Genomic DNA, 21106 nt, shown 5'->3' with positions numbered 1-21106 from the left:
TTTTTTTTCTTTTTATGGAAAATTTTATAATGTATTAATGTATGTATGATAAATATGTCTTTAAAATAATAAAATTAGTTATTTAAGTTGTAATAAAAATTGACGCATGAGAAATATTAACACATCATAATCATACCCTATTTTTACATTATTCTCTTTCATTACTTACGGTATCTTAAATTTTTTTTTAAATTTATAGCTCGAGATTGAACCATTAGAAGCTCATGACATAATGTACTTATCATTTCTCTCTGGCCATGTTTATAACTACGCAATGCCAAAATTCAAACTCATAGTTCTATTCTCAACTTATAAGACTATATAACGTCAAGCCAAGTTAGTAGATCGACTATATGCATGAACAATATCGATACATTGAGATCGAATGAGGGATCAAATCGCCCAACTCCCTATTTCAATTCTTACAAAAAAAAATCCAATAATTGATAAGGTCAATCGAGGAGATGGGGAAGATAATGAAGAATGGTGGGAGGGAACCAACCATGCATAATTGAATAAAGTCGCAGCTAGCAATCAAATCATAACACCAAACAAAATGAAACCATTCAGACACATCACCAAGTTGATGCATTTGTCTATCTTTGAGATTCATTATTTGCCACGAAAAATTTCTTAGGATAAGGTATTCTACTCCAACCATTGACATATGGGGGAAAAGTGCAATGGTTAGGAGAAATTTGACCTATAAGATATCTATAATTTTGTTGCCAAACATATATATGGCAACCCATGCTTTGAAGAGAACAATACCTACAAATTCTTGTTATCCTTACTCTAGTGGGAAATGTCAACTAATAATCTTTTATATTTTCCTCTATGGAGGAGGTCAACTAATTTCATATCATTGCATTAAAAACCTGATTTGATATCAATGGTATCGTATCCCAACTGCATTGCAAAAAATGAAAATACGAACTCAACAAAACAATCGAATTTTGCACCTAATCCCATAAAATCATGAACCAAACTTTTCAATTTCCCCTTATATAACATGAAAAAAAATATAGCATTATACAGCTGTTTTTTTTTTTTGTTACAACTAATTAAGGTAAGCTCTACTACAATACACATGAAACCATATCTAGGGTCAAACAAAGCATTTAAGCCTATAGGGAAACCAACATATACAATGTTATAGAGTAAGCCAGGCTCTTGAAACCTCATTAGGAACCATATCACTCCAATAAAAAGGTGAGTTACAAGAATGTTTGTCACGAATTTTAGATAAATAAAAATTCCAAATTCAAGGCATGATAACTAAAAGAAAAACAAACTTTACAACACTTTAGTTTTACAACTTGTGAAAGAATAATTTGAAACAGGTAAAACCTCCCTCAATACTCATAAAAATCTAGAAAGTAAACACAAGGAACAAGTCTAACTGCCGCAGCCTCAACTCTGCTAATCTTGACCTGCAAAAACAACCTCTACACCATGGATTGGTGCACCGGGTTGTAAACAAACAAACTCGGTAAGCTTTAAAAGCTCGTATGAGTAAAACTCTAACAACAGACTCAACCTAACAACACATAAGCCAAGAGTTCATGCATTAAAAATAAATTCAGGAAAACACTTACAAGCAAGAGAAATTAAAAGAAGAAATTAAGAAAACATAATAATTCACAATCATTCAAAATCATAAATGAAATCCTGCAAAAAGTATAGTTCAGGAATTCCATTAAAATCACACAATTAAAATTAGAGAATTTCATGCGGGCAAGCATAGTTCAGGAAATACTCGAAACAAGGAAATTAAATGACATTATATAAAAACATCACACAATCATTTCTCTACTCTTACTTATGAGTTCGCCAACGTAAAGTCATCCCCCATAAGTAACTAGACAAACGCGTACTCATGGGTTCGTCAACACTTAGTCATCCCCCATGAAGTACCGATAGACAGACTAGAGCTCTATACTGACCGTAACCAATCACCCGACTAAGACTTGGTTCCCAATCCACCACGAAGGCTCCTAATCTAATGCACAACAATCACCACGAAGGCACACATTCTATTACTCTCCCATCATAACACTTATCAAATCACAAAATAATAATATCATCATAACCGTAACCAATCACCCGATTAAAGGTTTGGAACCCGGTTTGACTATTTAAACATCAATTCAACATCACATTATCACCTTATCATAACGTGTCTTTCACACATAAACACGTGGATATAAATATTTAAAACAAGAATAATTCTACCGACTCTAATTATTACTCATGATCGGAAGTCCTTTTGAAAGATTATATTATTAACAGAAAACTTGTTTTCACTTACCATGAGTCGTTGACGATCAAGCTCATTTATATTTAAAAAACAAAAATCATTTTCTTTCAAGGACAACTTCACAATTAGCAATAATTATCACCATCAGAACCAACATCATATCCATCATTAAAATAAACATCACAATCATCATCATCAAAATCATCATCATAATAATTATCACCATCAAAACCAACATCAAAATAAATAGGCCACAAAGTGGACCTTAGTGAGATTTTACTCACCTTAACTCCCGCTGCGTCTTCATAAGCACAAACGCAAGCGTCTAGTTCAAAAGCAAACTCCACAAGTCACCCTAATTAACACAAATATTAACCTTAGTAACCAAACAAACTAAGAGTAACATTTGCCCTCTTAACCCAAAACTAAAATCCGAAGGTTTGCCCAAAGGAGGGCAACTCTCCTTCAAGACCTCCCAAGGTCCTCGATCACCCAAAACTAAACCTCCTACAACTGTCAAAAACGGCTCATACTTTTGAAAATCACAAAATCATAACACCACATCCAAAACAACTCCAACATTAAGCATTACAAGATCTCAACCTAGTCTTATAATATATCAACGTGCTCACAACAACAAGAACTAGCTAGCCCTTGCAACTAAACCTACACATCCTGCCAGACGCGCCGCCACGCGCCACCACAGGCGGCGACGAGTGGGCCCCACGCGCCACCACGAAACTTTCGAATTAGGGTAGACTCCCAACACAAAACTTGTAGATTGAAAAGAGGGGAGCACCTTTTATACCTGAGGTATCCGCCAATTCGGTCGGAGCACGCCGGAAAACTCGTCGGAAGGTTGGAATCCACCACCGTACCTCTACACCGCAAGTCAAGCTTCAAGACCACCAAGGATCGAACGAGGACGCCTAACACTTCCTATCCCAACCGGTTCCAAGCCGCGTCGCCGTCGCCGGAGGAAGGAAACCGATCGGGTTGCAAACCGGGTCGCCAGCCCTCACTGTGGCACTCGGCTTGCACAAATCAGCTCGGGTCATCCTCATCCACCAACACAGGGAAGACTGCGCCGCCGAGGAGAAGCGACTCCGACCGGTGCCGTCGCCTGGGTCGGCCGGAGTTGGCCGGAAAATCCGGGTCGGGTCAACCGGGTCCGGGTCGGGTCGACTGGGGAGCTTGGGTTCTCTCGGGGTCGGGGAGGGAGAAGAAAGGGGAAGAAAATGGGTTCTGAAAATTATGAGGACCCAAAACGAAATTTTCCTATTTAACCTAAATATTCCCGAAAAGCCACAACTTCTGCTGACCATAACTTTCTCATACGAAGTCCGTTCTACGCGTGCCACGTGTCTACGAACTCGTATCGTCATGCTCTACAACTTTCGTGAAGAAAGTTTCTCAAGAAACCCAACGAATAAAAAGTCAACTCTATGACCCTGAATGAAAAAGAAACCCTTTCGGGTAAATTACGCATCCGAACACTTCCGCTCTTCCTTCGAACCTCAAACACACTAACTTCTAACTCAAAAATTCCCAAATAATATTAGCAACTAATATCAAATTTCTGGGGTATTACAATGTTCAAGGTTATCAATGACATCAACAACAAAATTATCTTTCGAAACACATACTTAAAAGTAATAGAATCAAAATTAGTATCTAAACTTATGATGTCTTGCACTGGTATAATCAATCTCCAAGATGGTTCAAAACTGTCATCCACTACATTCATCACAAACCTGAAATCTCTCTCAACTGCAATATTGGTGAGGTCATTCTCCTTCTTTGATTAAGCTGTCTTTAGCCACAACCTCAACAGTTGGGACTGAATCTCTTCCTATGCAACTTGTGGCTGCAAAAATTGGTCTTTCATTGACATCTCGAATTATAAAAGTCACTTACGGCTGATTTATTAAAGTTAATTTTAACAAACAAAGAGTTAACAAATGCTTGTCAGTTAATGATTTTGCGAAGACACTTGAGTAACTCTTGTGCTGAGATTAGTTTGAGCCGAGCGTGGAAATTGCTGCTAAGGTAGGTGAAGGAGGATTAAAAACTCCTCTAAAAACAGTGTAATTTCTAGTTTTTTAGATCTGTCAGCATTTAAGCCATAGTTATTAAGTATTATCACTGATTAGATTTTCATCTTTGGAATATTCGGGATTCCTGACCCGAAAAAGTCCCCAAAATTCCACGTGTCCATCACGCGCCGCAACTCACGTGCACTGGACTGCCTTCCTCCTCTCATATACCAGCGCTCTCCTATTTGTTTCATCGTTGGTTCTCGTTTCCAACTTCACAAATCACAAGTCGGCAGTTTTTAGACAAATCACCGTGAAATTCTCCCTAAACCAACTCAACCCCAGCCGTCAACCAATTCTGTTCTTTTCCCAACCCATTAAACCAAAACCGAATCTCTCAGCCTCAGGACTCACTTCTCTACCTGTTTCTTTCCTCGTCTCTGTTTCTGTTGCATTTTCGTCACCGCCTGAATTGGCCGCCTGTTGAAATTTTCCGGCCAAATTCTTGGTCGGGTAAGTTTACCTTTTCTTACATTGTTTCCGGACATTACAATTGTTGTTGTTTAGGTTGTCTTCGGTGGATGTGCTAGTTCTGGTCGTTTAAGGTTTGTTTTTGGTGAATTTTTGTGGGGTTTGATTTGATCTGGGTTTTGGTTTGATGTGATTCTTATTGGGTTTGTGGTGGATGGTTGTGAGCTGTGGTTGCTGAGAAATTGGATTCAAAAGAAGAGAGAAGAAAATGTAATGGGCTCTGTTTGATTGTTTGGTTTGTTTTTATTTGAGCTCCTTAATTTGTTTCTTTGATCATGGTCTTTTAAAGTTTGAAGAAATTGAATTGGGTGCTTGGAAATCTGGATCCTTTTTATGTGGAAGTTCAAAAAGATTCCAACTTTCTTTTATTCTCCCTTCTGTTTTGCCAAAAGTTAAGAAATTTGTAATTGTTGTTTTGGTTTTCTGATATGTTCGATGACCGTTTTGATTGAGTCCTTGATCAGTTGCATTTGATTTGTTACTTTGTTTTAGAGCTATGAATTTGGGTATCTACTAATAATATGATGCTGAATGAATTTGGGTTTCTGGATGCAAGTTTGAAATGGCTTTGATTTGTAGCAAGTGCTAAGCTTTAGTTCAGATTTGCTGGTATCTTCTTCACTAAATGAATGTTTTTGTTTTGATTTGGGTACACAGGAAGCCTAAGGCCTGGGGAGGGGAGGGCTTAGCTGGCCTTGGGTTCTGAGTAAATGTTCTAAATGGGGTGCTTTAGTTCTAAAGGGAAGCGGCGGCAGTTTCCAGGACACGAGGATCCTGTCTCCCTCGCTTCACAAACAGCATGTAAGATGTTTACTGTTAACTATTCCACTCATGGTTGGTTTTTGGGATATGGTCATCATGCTCTATACACTTTTTATTTTTTATTTTTTTATTTTTTTTATTATCTTGTAATTATGGATATGGTATCTGTCCCATCCAATCAACATTGATTCAAATCTCTTGGTTAACAATGAAGGTTAAAAGAATATATAGAACTGTAGGAAGTCTTCTTATGATGAAGCTTTTAGTTTCTTATCTTCAATCAATCTTGGATGGGTGATAGACTCGATTTTGAGTCTCGCGTGTCTACCATTTCACCACCAAGGCATCTTGAAAAGGGGTATGTCCGACCAAAGATTTTTCCCACCCAATAGTGAAATCCTGCAAATAAAGCAAAAACACGTCTACAAAATGCCAGTACCATGCAGCTGCTTCAAAGCCAACGTGCACTTCTTCCAATCCTGGATGGGCGATCGCTTGTAGGAATGACATAATGCTAATCCATGTTCAACTCTGGCCTCAAAGCGTAATCTAGGCATTTGACTACAGTTGTTTGAAAGGTTGAAAGATATAAATTGTGCCCGTCTGGTAGCTTAAACTCTTGGTTAGGAAATCAACACTATCTAGATAACGTTTTCCATCTCATTTATCTTTCTTACCGTAAATTTTAGTATGTGAAACTGCTCATTTTATCTACCTCGCACTTACCCTCACACTGTTTTTAACGGTTTTGTCTTGTGTGTCAATTGCTCAGTTACTGTTAGTGAAGTTGAAGCACTCTTTGAGCTATATAAGAGTATCAGCAGTTCTGTGGTTGATGATGGGTTGATAAATAAGGTATGCTGGGTACTTACTTACAAATTTTTACATTCTGTTTCAAAATTAGCACACACATCTATATATATGTGGATACTGCTATATTTACATATGTACATGTCAATGCAATTATCTATTAGTGAATATGAAATTGAGTGATCTTGTTGAATATGCAGGAAGAGTTCCAGTTAGCCATTTTCAAGAATAGAAAGAAAGAGAATTTGTTTGCAAATCGGGTATGCAATATCTTGTTGTTTCATACTGCTGTAAATAGTAATAGAGTGCAGATACATATGTAGAAATAAAAAAGTAAGAAAAATTACCCATAACATGTTCAGATTTAATTTCTTGTAACTTTGTTATTTTCTCTTTGTCCAAAATAAAATAACGTGCCAAATGACTGATATTTGATTCAGTACATAGATTTATGGATCGAACAGTATTATCTTAAAATCCAGCAGTATTATATACTGTAAATAGATGCAGCTCCTTAATTTTTGGGTGATGTGATTTTGTATAATTGAGGGTACTTTATCATGTTATTTTTTCGAAGTGTTTCGTTTGGGTACAGTTTTGATTTTTGTTTTTGAACTGACTTGACATGCAGATATTTGATCTGTTTGATGTGAAGAAGAAGGGTGTCATTGATTTCAGTGACTTTGTTAGATCACTGACTGTCTTCCATCCCAATGCTCCTCAAGAAGACAAGATTGATTGTAAGTGAAAAGGATACATAATGAGAGTAGTTTTTGCTGTAACATTGGTCTAACGGTTCCTATCATTTTGCAGTTTCATTTAAGCTCTATGATTTGGATAGCACGGGCTTTATTGAGCGCCAAGAGGTATTGCATGTTCATCTCTTCCTTTCCCTTTTCTTTTCCGCTCTGACTACTTCATGAGTTCATGGGGTTATGTCCAGATGACATAACATATGTGAAGCCAATCAGAACTTTTAGGGGTGATAAATATTATGTCATCTCTGGAATGTGGCTGTGACAGTTTCTTTCATGAACTTGGCATAAGTAGCATGTGTCACAGAAAATTTAGTTTCATGTCGTAAACCTTATATAAGATTTAAAGAGTGATTAAACCATTATGCTATTATGTTCTGATACTTCACATTTATATCCTATACTTCACCCTCTGTATTGCTCTCTTCAGGCGATTGACCAAATGAAACCATAACGGGTCTGAATTCGCAAGAAAAAGACATTGAATATATAGTATCTAGCAAGTTTACATTTGGTACTCTTTGAAATTACGAGCATAATTCTCTTAGGCTAAAAGACAATACTGTTGGAGATTGAAAGCAAAAGAAAGTTACAGCCCCCCTCCCTAGACACATAGTCATAGACTCTGTAAGCATTTATAGGTCTTGAGCATTTCGTTATGTATAGATCTTTTGGCTGCTTATGAATTTAGGAGGTATTCTGTGCATATTTATTATTTTATTAGGTGTTTTTGTTTCACTACTTCACTACTAGGGCGGCACCTATTGTTATGAAGCTCTCTCATTGGAATTAAGCTCTGTCATTTTGGAAATGTTACACCTCCTTGCTAATCCCTTTTTGTGTCTGAATTTGACAGGTCAAGCAAATGTTAATTGCACTTCTTTGCGAATCTGAAATGAAACTGGCAGATGACACCATCGAGTTAATTCTTGATAAGGTGAGTTGTCATTATTATTGTGCTCAGCCTGTGAGGGATAAACATGTGCACATTTGTCTTGTGAAGATCATTAAGTGCTCCACTGAAACTTTTCACATTAAAATGAGTTTAGAAGTTTTAATCTCATTGGGATTAACTAAACAGATACACTGTGTAGCTATTTAGCTGCATTTTGGTCTACTGACTTGTAAGTGATTTTAGGGGTGATATACAAGTTGAATGTTTCATCATATGTATTTTCATCAATTTATCTACTAACATTTAACATCTTATATTGATCAGAGATCTAATTCTTAATTATGTGGACAGACTTTCACTGAAGCTGATGTCAACCAAGATGGGAAAATAGACTTATCTGAGTGGAACAATTTCGTTTCAAAGAATCCATCATTGTTAAAGATCATGACCCTCCCCTACCTTAGGTACGAGTCTTTTTTTTTTATTTGAAAAGGAAGAGCCACTTTTTCTTTAATATTCTTTGAATTAAATTTTCAGAGTTTATGAAATTCTCATGCTCCATCTGAATTGATTGCAGGGATATTACCACCACATTTCCAAGTTTTGTATTTAATTCTGAGGTTGATGAGATTGCTACGTGAGACAGAATAGCTTAGATTATGCAGGTAGAGTTCCTTTGTCAGGTGCTTGTAGTTTTTCCGAAACCAACAAGTCACAAAAAAAAGAAAGAAAAGAAGTCTTAGGTATTTAACATTGGTGCATGAGGTAAGCTTTATAGAGAAAGTTGCTGAAGTTGTAGTAGCTATCTTTGGTTGATTATAGAGCACCTTCCAGATGATGGAAATTTGCCCAATTTTTGTGGTTGCAATTTATTTATTTATTTTTTTTCTTATGGTGGCATGGTGCAAATACGATTTTCTTTGCTAAACAGTCTGAAAAAAATTCTGGCCATCCACCACCATAAACGGCGATCTTTACTAGCAAACACACCACCTTTTTGTATGTCATGTTCGCAAAGAATGCATGGGTGGATGTCAAAAACTCGGCATGAGTAGGAAATGACATTCCGCGTTCCGCCCACGTTCCGCCCTCGTTTCAAACTTTACAAAATGCCAGCATTTGCAGAAATTGCAGTTGCAGCTCCTGCAAGAAACCAGTTTTTAACATGTTTGGGGAACTGCATTTCAACACGATACTTCCTACAATCTCCAACTCCTGCAAATGTCATTGAGGTGACAAATCCATTCTATTTCCAGCTCATAAAAATTTTAAGAGAGAATCTCCAAAACCTCTTCTGCTCGCCAGTCTCGTGAAGCATAGGGGAACTTGCATATTGGCGGCACTTGAAGCATAGGGGAACTTGCATATTGGCAAATTCTCATTCCATGAACCAGAATGGGTCATCAAATTCCATCGACTGTCAGAGCACGGAACCAAGCAGGGTGTGGAAGCCAAGGGTCATCGTACATAAACTAGAAGGCTGTCCTGGCAACAAAGTTTGCCAGTGGTAAAAATTGGTTTTCTTCATTCGCATCAACCAGCTCAAAAACCAAATTATGGCATGGCCAGAACCACATTGATAGCATAACACTCGAACCATAGATGGATTATGGATACGATCATCACCACCTCCTACGTATAAGTCAACGATATTCTATAAGAAAATAAAGAAAAAAGGTATTTCAATGAAAAGTAATTACACGGAATCTGTAAACCTTGCCAAACAATTTTAATGTCAATTTTGATACAACATTAAGCCAAAAAAGATTGGAGGTCAAAACAGCATAAGTTTTTTGTAACAGGAAACAATCACAATGCTCGCAACTATCATATTGAATCACAAACTGAACTGTCTTTCCAGACCACCTTAAATATGGAACTGTCAGGAAAGCTAGCAACCAAAACTTCAATAATACAACAGCGTCTTGTTTGGTGAGTTCATAACCTTTGTTCTATGCGTGATGGTAGTGATGCAACTTGTATAATAATACTTTTCCCGCAGCATTGCCCACAGCCATGAAACCTCCACCAGGACTAAAATCCAAACAGCGGGGATAGTGTAAGACCTGCCTTTGGGGTGGCCAGTTGGAAAATACAGTATATGATGGAACATGAACCAACTTCAAGCTGTTCTTCTTCATGCTTGAACAAATAGCTAATATTTGAGCATCACTATTGAACTTCATAAAATCTACTTTGGTTGTAAGATTCTCTATAGTCTTGATCGGTTTTCTTTTGCCTCCTAAAACCTCATCTCTGTTATAAATATTAACAATCCCACTGTCTGAACCAGCAGCAAACAAGGATCCATTTGGAGATGTACAAAGGGATGTACCATTGATACACCCTTCATCAACCATTTTGTGGAAGCAGGCCCCTGTTCTCAGATCCCAGTGGTAAACCTGTCCATCTCCACCAGAGCTCAATAGTTGATTCCCATCATTAGAAAAAGCTAAAGAGCGAACTGTTCCATTCATCTTGAGTGTCCCAATCAATTCCTTTGTTTTAGTGGAAACCAATAAGATATAACCTTCATTTCCCACGAATGCGATCGTACTAGAATCAGGGGAAACCTCAAAAACTTCCAAGCTTTTCTCTTCTCTACCAACTAGGGGACCTATTTTATCAACTTTTGCCTTCACTAAATCAAAACTATAAAAGAACTTCCTCCTTCCAGCTATAATAACCTGAGACCCATCAGGCACAAAAGCTGCCTTCCGTATGGGACAGTCTTCAATGAAAATGCTTTCTATCTTAGTATTTCGTTTGCCATCAATCTGAAAAAATCTAAGCCTTCGATCCAATCCAGCAGCAAGAAGCAACTGAGCATTTCTATGAAATTGCACCGAATTTATTGGGCCATTACAAGGTTCCTCTGCATTTGCATCCACAAGTGTTGAATATTCAAGAAGTCCAGGCAGTAACTTTCCGCTGCTCTTCACAACAAGATCCTCATTTGTACGAAGGAGATCATCGGCAGCTCCAATCTCCTTGTAACCACGTGGCACTACTAAGCCATTCTCTTCATCAGAGGATTCATCATCAGAGTATCTATTGTTCCTCATTTGTGAATCAAGTTGAGACCATTCTGTACCTGGATTCAGCTTAGCATGTTGAGCTCTTAATCGTAAAACATACTCAGAACCAGAAATGAAACTTTCATCCTCTTCCTTTCTCAGCTTCCTCAATCTATTAACCTTAGAAATATTAATGTTGGCCTTTTCCTCTTCCTCATCCATCCACACAGGTTTCCTTTGCTTCATATCCTCTTCTGATAATTCTGCATCATATTCATCACCAGGTTGCACAATAGTTGCAGAACGGTCAACAAAGAATAAAGCAGAGCCTTTACCGACCTCGTCTACAGCTTCTTCCTCATCCTCCTTCCCAAACTCAACTGGGGAATAAATTGATCCAAACAAAAAGTTCTCCAGCTTCTTCATTTCCTTTTCTTGCTCAACTGCCACCGTCTCATCCTCTCCTTTACGTGCTTTCTTTCTCTGTGTCATCCTCATGATCTCTAAATGAGATTCTTTTCCATCCGTGCTATCTTCATTCCCTTGCAGAAATGAAGGCTCATAAACCTCCAATCTTTTAGTCTTGTGGCTGGGAATATTTTGTGATATTAAACTCATCTTTCACAAGACTAATGTCTTTGATTCTGCAAAACCAAAATTAGTAAAACTCAGGTAACATACAAAAAAACACAATATAGATCTCAAAAGTATGCAGAAATAAAAGCATACAATCAATGAACTTTGCTTGCATCGAATAACCAACTCTGAAAATCTTACAATAGATAAGTACAAATCCCAGACTACAATCATTTATCAACTTTAGAAATCAACTCAAGTTCTAAGCACACATGACCAAAAAAAAACAAACACACACTTATACACCATATATAGGTGCATCGGTTGAGTAATTCTTCATTCATTAAAAACTAATTCTATTCAGAAGTGTATGAAAATTAGGTGGGTCAAGAGAGGCAAATAAAGGAGCCTCCATAGCCCCATCTAAACAATCATTTTATCTCGAAGATCAGAAAAAGAATCTGAAATGTCATCTCCTGAGCTACAAACTAGATTATCAGTAGCTTAGTACATAACATCATTCACACTCCGAAACTCCAAATATAGAACAAAAACCACTCATGCCGCTAAAGAACAATGCCCAATCAAATTCAAAAGGAGCCCTCGAAAATTTCAATTGCATAAACTGATAAAACCCTGAAGCCCTCATCACCATGAACACCCCACACTTGTTTCCAGTCTCCATCATTTCTGAACTCAACCCATCAATCCAAACTCATACTTAACCTCATTCATCTAACTCAAAAGAAGTTAATCAATCCAGCAAACAACACAAAAAGCCATATTTAATAGAGAAAAATAGCAACAAGCGAGCAATATGTGCAAAGCACCAAGCTTTATCCCAACCCAACAAAATTTTACGAAATCAACAAACAGTTGGATCAGTAAGAACATACCTCTTGTGAGCAAATCCGCCGCAGAAGAAGAAAGGTTTCAGGTTTCAGGGTTGGAGAGAGGGGGTTAAGAAGGGTTTTAGGGGGTTTAGTAATGGGTCTGGGCCTTTTTAATGGGCTCATGTCTCTTAGGCCCAAACTTATTACTATATATTTAAAAACAGAGGGAAATTTTGGAAGAAAGAAGATCTCAATTCTGATTTTCCCGCCGTAGAAAACCCTAAACTCTGGGCAGTTGTTGGGAAATCCTCCAAGGCTTATTGAGTGCGCCGAGGCTTTGGATCAGATGAGATGAATCAATTTTAGGTAAGACCCACATACTAATTTAGTTTTTAGGGTTATTATTTTCATGAATTTTGAATTGTGTTGGTATTCAATTGTTGTGAAATGAAATCAATTTCATTTGGGAGTGAAAGCAATTAGGGCTGTTTGCATAGAAATTTGTTCATTGCTCTCTGATATTGGATTTTGGGTCAACAGCTAGCTAGACTGATAGTTTCTATAATCAGAGTAGAAGCATGTAGAGATTAAATGGTAGATATATTACGTGTTTTAGCATTTACATATTGTCAATACTTGCAGGTGTGATATTCTATTAGAAGAACAAAGTGAAACCGAGAATTATGGAGCATAAGAATAAGTCATTGGCAACTGCAACTTCTGAAGCTCAAGGAGCTTGTGCTGTCTCCATGGTAGACAGATTGAGTAGTGTTCCATGCAAAGTTGCTCACCGTATTCTTTCATTGGTCAGTTTTAAAGATCTCACTTGCGTGGGCAGCCTGTCCAAAAGATGCAGAGAGTATTATCTATCAAATCCATCATTGAAGTTATCGTCTTTGTTTGGAAACAGGCAGCGGCAGTTGAACTTTTTGAATTGCTGTGATAGGTACATGATTTGTCGCAGGGGTGATAAGATAAAGAGCTTTTCAATTCAATGGGATTTTTCTGCAGGAACTTCAGAAGAGAGTTTCCGAATGATGACCTGGATCCTTATTGCAGTGAGGTGCAATGTTGAAGTGCTTGATCTTCAGTTGAGGTTGAATAGAAAAGATGGGGCAACACTTCAATTGCCATCTTGCATTTATTGCTGTGAATCTTTGAGGTCACTGTTGATCAACACAGAGACAATTATTAAAGCACCATCCTTTGCTTGTCCCAATAATCTTCAATACTTGAAGTTGACAACTGTTACTATGGATGATGGCTTCGGAAAATGGATCTCGTGTTCATGCAAATGCATTAAGGAATTATTGTTAAAAGATGTTCATGTGGGAAGTTTCACCATTGAAAGCTCGTCTTTGGAATCATTTACGTTGTCATATACCTATAATTGTGAGCCCTGCTATTTTAGCATCTCAGGTGAGAAACTTGCTGAGGTAAATATAAAGTGGGAAACTGAAGCTAATAGCAGTATTACCAGATCGTTAAATGTTTATGCCCCAAATCTCAAGTATTTGAAATGGATTGGGGATTTGTTGGATTACCAAAATTTGGGGAAATTTATGTGTTTAGAAAAAGCTCAAATCTTTCTGAAGTGTCAGAGATCTGACTATGACTTTGACAATGCAATTGAGGTTCTTTGCAGTTTCTATAAGGCTAAATCACTTGTTCTGAGCGGGGAGACCATTAAGGTAAAGATACATCACCTTTCAGTGACCTTTTTTGTACAAAATCCGGTTTCTCTTAACAGGATTTTGGGTGCTCATATTTCGTCTGTTGTTACCTTAATCTTTGTGATATTGCAGGTATTGCTCAGGGAAGGTTCCTTGCATGCCCCATTAGATGGTACTACTTACTTGGGTATGCATGTTAAAAGCTTGAGTGATGACCTAGTCCCTGCAATGGTCTCTCTTCTGAGAGGAATGCCTAATTTGAAGACTTTGTACATCAATTCTTACCCTTCCTTGAACGTTGCTAAACCAAAAGTAAGTGAACCCTTGCCTCCCTCCTCTGTCACACAACACACTGTATACCAATGTCATGTTAGATTATGAAGCATTATTGATTTATAAAAAATTTGAAATAATTGTCCATAGTATATGGAGCTTACGTTACTATATCGGGAGCATTGTATCAGTAGATTATCCATCATAACCCAGTAGGCAGTGCAGTTATGGGAATAACATTTCCTGTATTTCTGTTCTTCAACTTATTTCCTGGTATCTGAACAAATATTATTATTTTTTAACTCCTTTGCTTCTTTCCTCTCAGGCATGTGGTTTTAAAAAGAAATACTGGAAATCCCAAAATCTGGATTGTATTCATCAGCTTGAGGAGGTATCAATATCACTCTCCACTGGTTATCCTACTAATGCCTTGGAGTTAGCAATATATATTCTTGAGCATGCTCCGAAATTGAAGAAAATGGTCATATATTATTTACGACGTCGGCAGTTGTATATTATAGAGAAGGTAAACAAAAGCAAGAAAGTTTCCTCTGCAACTGTTATCTTTAAGGAAAGAGAAGTGGATGACGATGAAGCAATGGGTGATATGTATTATCGTCAGCTATATCGCTGGTATTGGTGATCTTTTAGTTTTTGATGGGAATGTAGCGAGGAAACCTAAACTTGTATTTCGTTTTCAGTATTTTTATCAATGGAGCGGGAATTGTATTTTATGTTTCAAATCCTTTTGAACTTAAATCAAGTACCATAAAATGCAAAATGTGAGGTATCCATTCCAGTGTTTAAGTTACCTTGTAGCCGACTAGCCGTGGAACATTGCTGCAAGATCATGAACAGCAAAAAATGAAAGGACGATGCGTCACAGCCATTCTTCGAGTTGTATTGAGAAATTGAATGGATAGTTATTTTGTGTTAACATGTATGCTTTAGCTTTACCTACATTTTTGTATCAGGTGCTTGATGCTTCCTAGTTTGAGAAAAGAAAGCATGGTGTGAACAATGGAAGAGGAATATAGAGATCTGAGCAATGGAAGCATATTGTTTGAATTGAGGATATCTCTGCATCGCATGATGGGAAATCCAACCCTATTTCATTGTGTTATTCTATACACGATCTTAGTAAAGCGACATACAACTTTCATCCTTCTTGCATTGTAGGCCAATTGATCGAGTTGTGAAATTTCATGACGATGAAATCAGGTCCCGAACCATTTCTTACATTATCATGCAAAATGAGCAACATACCATTGTTTTCACAACTCTTGGGTTACTGCTTATGGACTATACTAGCTATGCAAGTAAATGACTTCGCATCAGTGACCACTGACCATGAATTTATGAGAACTCATCATGAATCCCTACCATGGGACCAGATTGCACATTGCAAAGCAGCTCGGCACTGATCACGTACTCCAACTCGCCTTTCTCAGGCCACTAAATCACAGTCACCTCAGGAAAGCTGCATTTTCGTATACGACTGCTTTGTTCACAAGTAATATGTGAATTTTCACCCTACATAACCATTCATCCTAAAGTATCGAATGCAAGAAACTGATGGCGATTATGTTAAAAAACATAATCCAGTGCTAGGAACAGTCATACTTTGAGCCTACGTAAATGCAGCAAGGCCTGTCTGTAAGTGACAATCTGTTAATGTGTTAATATCAGGACGTTAATCCTCTCAAAACTCGTCTCAAAATTGATAATTCATAATTGCAAAGGTTTCTTATCATGTGAGATTAATGTTCAGATAATCAACTAGACATGCATCATAACGCTGGAAGATATATACCCAACTACAAGCCAACATTTATTTCTGCAGATACAATGATCCATACTCCTCGTATATCTCTTCGCTGCAAAGTTTCCTTGAACAATCATGGATCCAAGTAGATTATCTCTGCATCCACCGAGGCACGCTTGAACCGAAGCAACTTTTTCAACAGTTCCGTAGAATCATTGTCAGAACAAGGTTTTACAGTCATTGACTCAAGTATGGGTGAACTTAAGAGTACAAATCTGATAAGCTCTAGTTCAGCCATGACACCACTGAAGTCGACTATATGAAAAAGCCGCAGTTGTGAGAATTGATCACTCCAGTTGTGATCTAACCAAGAGTTGACTTCTAACGCAACAGGATAATCATCATCTTGGATGAACTGCAAAGGTTCATATAGAGCATTAGAATCTTTAACGTCTAACAGAAATGCTGTCTGGCTAACTTAAAAGTAGAGCAGGTCGAGTGTACGAGACAGTACTTGAGATATTAGATTAGACTAAAAAGTAAACACTAACCTCAAAGTTCTAATTCTTCTAGTGCAGGTGAGCTTCTCATAAGGCATAGAACTGTTAAAATCTCCTCCAGACTACCCAACCAAATATGTATACAAAGAAACTTCAGAAACAGACATGGTATTGGAAGCTGATTTGTTGGCAAGGCACCAACAGCCAAATACTGCAGATTAAAAGTGCCAAATATTAAAGACATAAGGAATGTGATCAAATACAAGTATAAACCAAACAGTCAGTTACCTCAAGAAAGCAGTTCCTCAATCTGAGACTTTGAATTTGAGGCAGGTGAGCAAAAAAATTGAGCAAATTACTAGAGCTCCTAAGAAAGCGTCCTTCATCATCGAAGTACAAACAAATGGTGACATCAACAAGATTTGAGGTATTTTTAAGGATAACCTCCTCAAAATCACCATCAACCGAGAGGAATCGAAGGTTTGGTGCATCAATCTTCAAAAGGGTGAAACCCTTCCAGTTCATTAGGGTCAATGTTTCAAGCAAAGGACAACAAAGAATCAACACATCTTGCGTCAGGGTAACATATTGCATATCAAGCCTCTTCAAACTCCTAAAGCCTTTAAAAGCGGGCGGGGGTTCTAGCAAACAAGTTGATAACTCTAGGTGAATAATGTCTTGACAGGAAAACAAACACGAAGGGATTTTGTAGGGGCTTCCTTTCAACACATCTAGAATGAATTCTTTGATTGAGTGTCTTGACAGATGAAGAATCCATCGATCGATATCACTTGTGGCTGCAAGTTCTTGATGAGAAAGCTTGAACTTGTGAATGGGACCAATGTGAAGTAAGAGTATCCGATCAACAATGTTGACAAAGGCGGAGTGGTCTAGAGTCGAGTCACACCGTTCATCAAACACAAGATGTGAGAGCGTAGCCCATTTATACCTCCACACACTTGATAAAACACAAGTTCTAACAGCCTCCTTAATCGGTATTTTGTATAAGATTTGGTCTATAACCTCGCTAGTTAAGTTGCTAAGTTCATCCAGCTCCATCTTCAGTGAAGAACAGGACAACATGGTGTTTGAAATATACTCGGAAACCCTTCTTACTCTGTGGAGCAAATATATAAAATTGTTGGTACTTTAGCACGATCCACACATTCATAAGACTTTCAGAAATCTATGAGTATCATATGCATGCATTCTTTAAACACTGGTTTTTCTTCACTTTCCAAAGTTTGGTTACCTGGTTAATGAATACCGATGTTTAGTTTCAAGAAAATCGTTCATTTAATCTACAATGTTTTACGCCCTAGATTGGGTTTGTTTGAAATGTTTATCTCAACAGAAGAATAATGCTTTACCCGAATCCCTTCACCTTCGTATATCATAATTCCTAAGATGATTACCAATATCCCCTCAACCTAGGAGCCTTAAACCCTAAACGCTACAGACACCACTAACTTGAGTTTAAACCCTCAATCTTAACCACTATACATTTTATAAGTTACCACTAACAACTTCGCATGGAACACTACTCAATCTGTCTACCATGGAGTCAGCACAAGCTCCTTGAGCTTGAGAAGTTGCAGTTGCCAATGACTTATTCTTATGCTCCATAATTCTTGCCTTCGCTTTTATTTTGTAACATAAAATTATACCTACAAGGATTGATGACATGCATACAAAACTAATGTAGATACTAAAATACATGATATATCTGCCATTAATCTCTATATGCTTATGACCGGTATATAGATTTGACATTTTATAAGTCTGTATATAGACCAGAATGTAACTCTTAAACAACAAAAAAAAATGCAGTAGATAGAAATTATCAGTCTAGCTATATTTTGAACCGATATCCAATATCAGAGCGCAAGAAACAAAAATAAGAATTGAAAAGGGATTATGTACAACAGTGCAGACAACTCTAATTGTTTTCACCTTCAAATGAAATTGATTTCATTCCACATCAATGGAATACCAACACAATTCAGAATTAATGAAAAATAAAAACCCTACAAAAAATAACAAATTTAGTATGTGGTTACTTAAAATTGATTCATCTCATCTGATCAAACGCCTCGGCGCATCAATAAGCCCTTAAGACATATACACCACCAACAACAAAATTGTAAGTCATGGAAATTGTGGAATCAAATTCACTTTCAGACAGTCCAAAAAGTAAAAATAAAAAATTAGCAAAATTACAAAGATGCAAAAGAGCATTATGTGCTAATAACCCTAATGGGTACCATAAAATGTGCTAAAGTTGGAAGCTTTCTCCTTCAATGAAAATGAACGCATTCCAAAACTATCTGAATACCAACAAACGAAACTGTAACATAAAATTGAGTACTACTAGAAACTTAGGATATTTAATAGAGTACTTGAAAGTTGAAACTAACTGAAAGTTGAGTACTTTGAAATTTCCTTGTTTAATGAAAGTTCTTTCCTTTGTCAAAAAAAAAAAAAGAAGTTAGGATATTGGGTTACCCAAATCTCAGAGCTCTCTGCGGCGAAGTCGAAAACAATTCGGTGAAGAAGAAGCAGCGGCAAGAGTTTTAGGGTTGCAGCGGGAAGACCAAAAATGAGATATATAAAAACCGCCTATATTATAGGGACGGTAAACAAATTGAAGAAGGTATCTTCTGCCAATTGCTGTGTGTTTAAGGAAAGAGATTTGAATGATAATGATGTAAATCGGTAAAAGTTACCATCGGGTTTTACATACATAGGTTGCATTCGTTCTTGTAATTTGGTTGAGGACTCTTTTTTAGGAAATATTATCAAGAGACCCTAGTCTTGTGATTCTTCCCACCTATCAATGGCTTTCGTCCTAAATTTTGTGTCAACATCATGTTATATATTTTGACTACTCTGCATTGAAGATGCTCACTTTGGATTGGGTTAGTCATTGTGATTATGACTAAATAAGCAATAGCTGAGGATATATACAGCACAATTTGATCATAACTTGATAACACAGACATGAAGTATAGAACATTATTATACAACACAAAAACACACCTACTTGATCATTAAACAGAACGCAAGGATAGATTACTCAAGGAACTCGGTAACTTCTTCCTCCATCGCCCTCAGTTATCACATCTTTAAAGGCACCAGCACTTGGGATCATAGGCAACACATGCTCTTGATGGGGTACTATGACATCCAACAAGTATGGACCAGGAGTATCCAACATTTTCTGGATTGCTGTTTTGAGGTCTTTATTCTTTGTCACACGGGCAGCTCGTACGCCACAAGCTTCTGCGAATGATCTTCCTTGTCTACCCAATGTGGTAGCTCCACAGCAAAATGAACATGTGCATTTAAAATATAACGAGTTCGTAGGGAGTTGTAGGTTTAGTGACAGAGCATTTATCATCATTGCCAAGACTTGAGTTCGAATCTCCTTTGCACCTCTGGCATCTGTTCAACCAACAAACTATAAGGAATCCAAAACTATGGAAAACTTTGTCTTAACAGTCGATGGAAGTGCAGCCAGAAGCAAGGGATGAGTTATCATTTCTGCTCACGAATGGATTTATCCTGACCCAAACAAGAGAGAAGACAGAGGCCAACAGAATTGACCACATAACAACAATGGTTGGAGTCCTGTTTTGGCGTCCCATGAGACCTTTGAGGAATGGATACAGATAAAGAATCACCCAGAAGGCAAAGAAACCCTTGCCAAATAGTGGCCCCCAAGCTTCATAACCCTTGTTTAGTGCATCAGAAAATCCAGCAACAACACCAACCATGTTCACAAATGAGTGTAGTTGAGGGAATCAGAAGTGTAGTCCATTGATCATATAAAGCTCTCCGAACTCTGCATCCTCGGCTGCTTTAGCCGTGACCGTGAAGTTGGTATCCACACCATCTAACATCTTAAGAAGAACTTGGAAAACAGCAAAGAGATGAGCTGAAACACCACCTATGACCCAGAACTGCTCATTACGCCACAAGTCTTGGATACCACTCCACTGCAACTCAATCACACTAGTGAGAATGATGGAGAGGAAGACGCCAAGAAACAAAACACTTGCCAGATTCGAAAGCTGCATCAAGTTAATGATAAGTTGTCTGTGCTAATGACATGACATAGAAGCAAAGTTAGGGTGACCTTACTTTTACTAGTCAACAGTTACTTTTAACTTGAAAAATAATAGTCGCATATTTGTGCGACTTTTATCATGCTAATTATTCTTATTACTTATTTATTTTGTGATGTTTTCCTATTTTTAATTAACTTTATTTGTTTTTAGGTGTTTTGAAGTCAAACAAAGAAAATGAGATAATTGGGCTTAATTAGGACCCCTAATCCTAGTTGGATTGGGGATGGACGTGACAATAGGTTCATAACCTATTTCAATGAGAAGAGCAGCCGAACAAGAGAGGGAGGCCG

The 21106-nt window shown here is 37.5% G+C and overlaps 4 protein-coding genes and 1 pseudogene across 4 annotated transcripts; 2 read left to right on the top strand and 3 right to left on the bottom strand.

The window, feature by feature from the left end:
• The first annotated feature begins 4551 nt into the window (after positions 1–4551).
• LOC101307017 (calcineurin B-like protein 9-like) lies at positions 4552–8764 on the top strand. Its single transcript, XM_004300268.1, has 9 exons — positions 4552–4809; positions 5485–5628; positions 6362–6444; positions 6600–6659; positions 7031–7139; positions 7213–7265; positions 8011–8091; positions 8401–8513; positions 8627–8764. Exons 2-9 carry the CDS (start codon positions 5547–5549, stop codon positions 8688–8690), a joined length of 645 nt encoding a protein of 214 aa, XP_004300316.1. The 5' UTR covers positions 4552–4809; positions 5485–5546; the 3' UTR covers positions 8691–8764.
• Positions 8765–9689: 925 nt separating this feature from the next.
• Positions 9690–12577, bottom strand: LOC101306725 (U3 small nucleolar RNA-associated protein 18 homolog). Its single transcript, XM_004300267.1, has 2 exons — positions 12539–12577; positions 9690–11710 (listed from the first exon to the last, which is right to left on the bottom strand). The coding sequence occupies exon 2, from the start codon at positions 11682–11684 to the stop codon at positions 10002–10004; it is 1683 nt and encodes a 560-aa protein (XP_004300315.1). The 5' UTR covers positions 11685–11710; positions 12539–12577; the 3' UTR covers positions 9690–10001.
• Positions 12578–13158: 581 nt separating this feature from the next.
• LOC101296392 (putative F-box/FBD/LRR-repeat protein At4g03220-like) lies at positions 13159–15064 on the top strand. Its single transcript, XM_004301677.1, has 3 exons — positions 13159–14166; positions 14281–14460; positions 14747–15064. The coding sequence occupies exons 1-3, from the start codon at positions 13159–13161 to the stop codon at positions 15062–15064; spliced, it is 1506 nt and encodes a 501-aa protein (XP_004301725.1).
• Positions 15065–16319: 1255 nt separating this feature from the next.
• Positions 16320–17745, bottom strand: LOC101296112 (F-box/FBD/LRR-repeat protein At1g13570-like). Its single transcript, XM_004301676.1, has 2 exons — positions 16975–17745; positions 16320–16601 (listed from the first exon to the last, which is right to left on the bottom strand). The coding sequence occupies exons 1-2, from the start codon at positions 17743–17745 to the stop codon at positions 16320–16322; spliced, it is 1053 nt and encodes a 350-aa protein (XP_004301724.1).
• Positions 17746–19762: 2017 nt separating this feature from the next.
• LOC101295822 overlaps positions 19763–21106 on the bottom strand; it is a 19062-nt pseudogene continuing 17718 nt past the window's right edge.

This window comes from Fragaria vesca, linkage group LG5 (genome assembly GCF_000184155.1).
Source record: "Fragaria vesca subsp. vesca linkage group LG5, FraVesHawaii_1.0, whole genome shotgun sequence".
Lineage (NCBI taxonomy): Eukaryota > Viridiplantae > Streptophyta > Magnoliopsida > Rosales > Rosaceae > Fragaria > Fragaria vesca.
Note: the sequence above shows the minus strand (reverse complement) of the source record. Positions and strands in the feature narration are given on the sequence as shown.

Bases quoted from the DNA above. Each gene is read 5' to 3' on its own strand.
- LOC101307017 (XM_004300268.1), top strand. From the start codon at position 5,547: ATGGGGTGCTTTAGTTCTAAAGGGAAGCGGCGGCAGTTTCCAGGACAC. The intron at 6,445-6,599 runs GTATGCTGGGTA...TTGAATATGCAG, and splicing joins ATGATGGGTTGATAAATAAG to GAAGAGTTCCAGTTAGCCAT. The intron at 8,092-8,400 runs GTGAGTTGTCAT...TTATGTGGACAG, and splicing joins TCGAGTTAATTCTTGATAAG to ACTTTCACTGAAGCTGATGT.
- LOC101306725 (XM_004300267.1), bottom strand. From the start codon at position 11,684: ATGAGTTTAATATCACAAAATATTCCCAGCCACAAGACTAAAAGATTG.
- LOC101296392 (XM_004301677.1), top strand. From the start codon at position 13,159: ATGGAGCATAAGAATAAGTCATTGGCAACTGCAACTTCTGAAGCTCAA. The intron at 14,167-14,280 runs GTAAAGATACAT...GTGATATTGCAG, and splicing joins TGAGCGGGGAGACCATTAAG to GTATTGCTCAGGGAAGGTTC. The intron at 14,461-14,746 runs GTAAGTGAACCC...CTTTCCTCTCAG, and splicing joins TGAACGTTGCTAAACCAAAA to GCATGTGGTTTTAAAAAGAA.
- LOC101296112 (XM_004301676.1), bottom strand. From the start codon at position 17,745: ATGGAGCTGGATGAACTTAGCAACTTAACTAGCGAGGTTATAGACCAA. The intron at 16,602-16,974 runs GTAACTGACTGT...GAACCTTTGCAG, and splicing joins TGAGGAACTGCTTTCTTGAG to TTCATCCAAGATGATGATTA.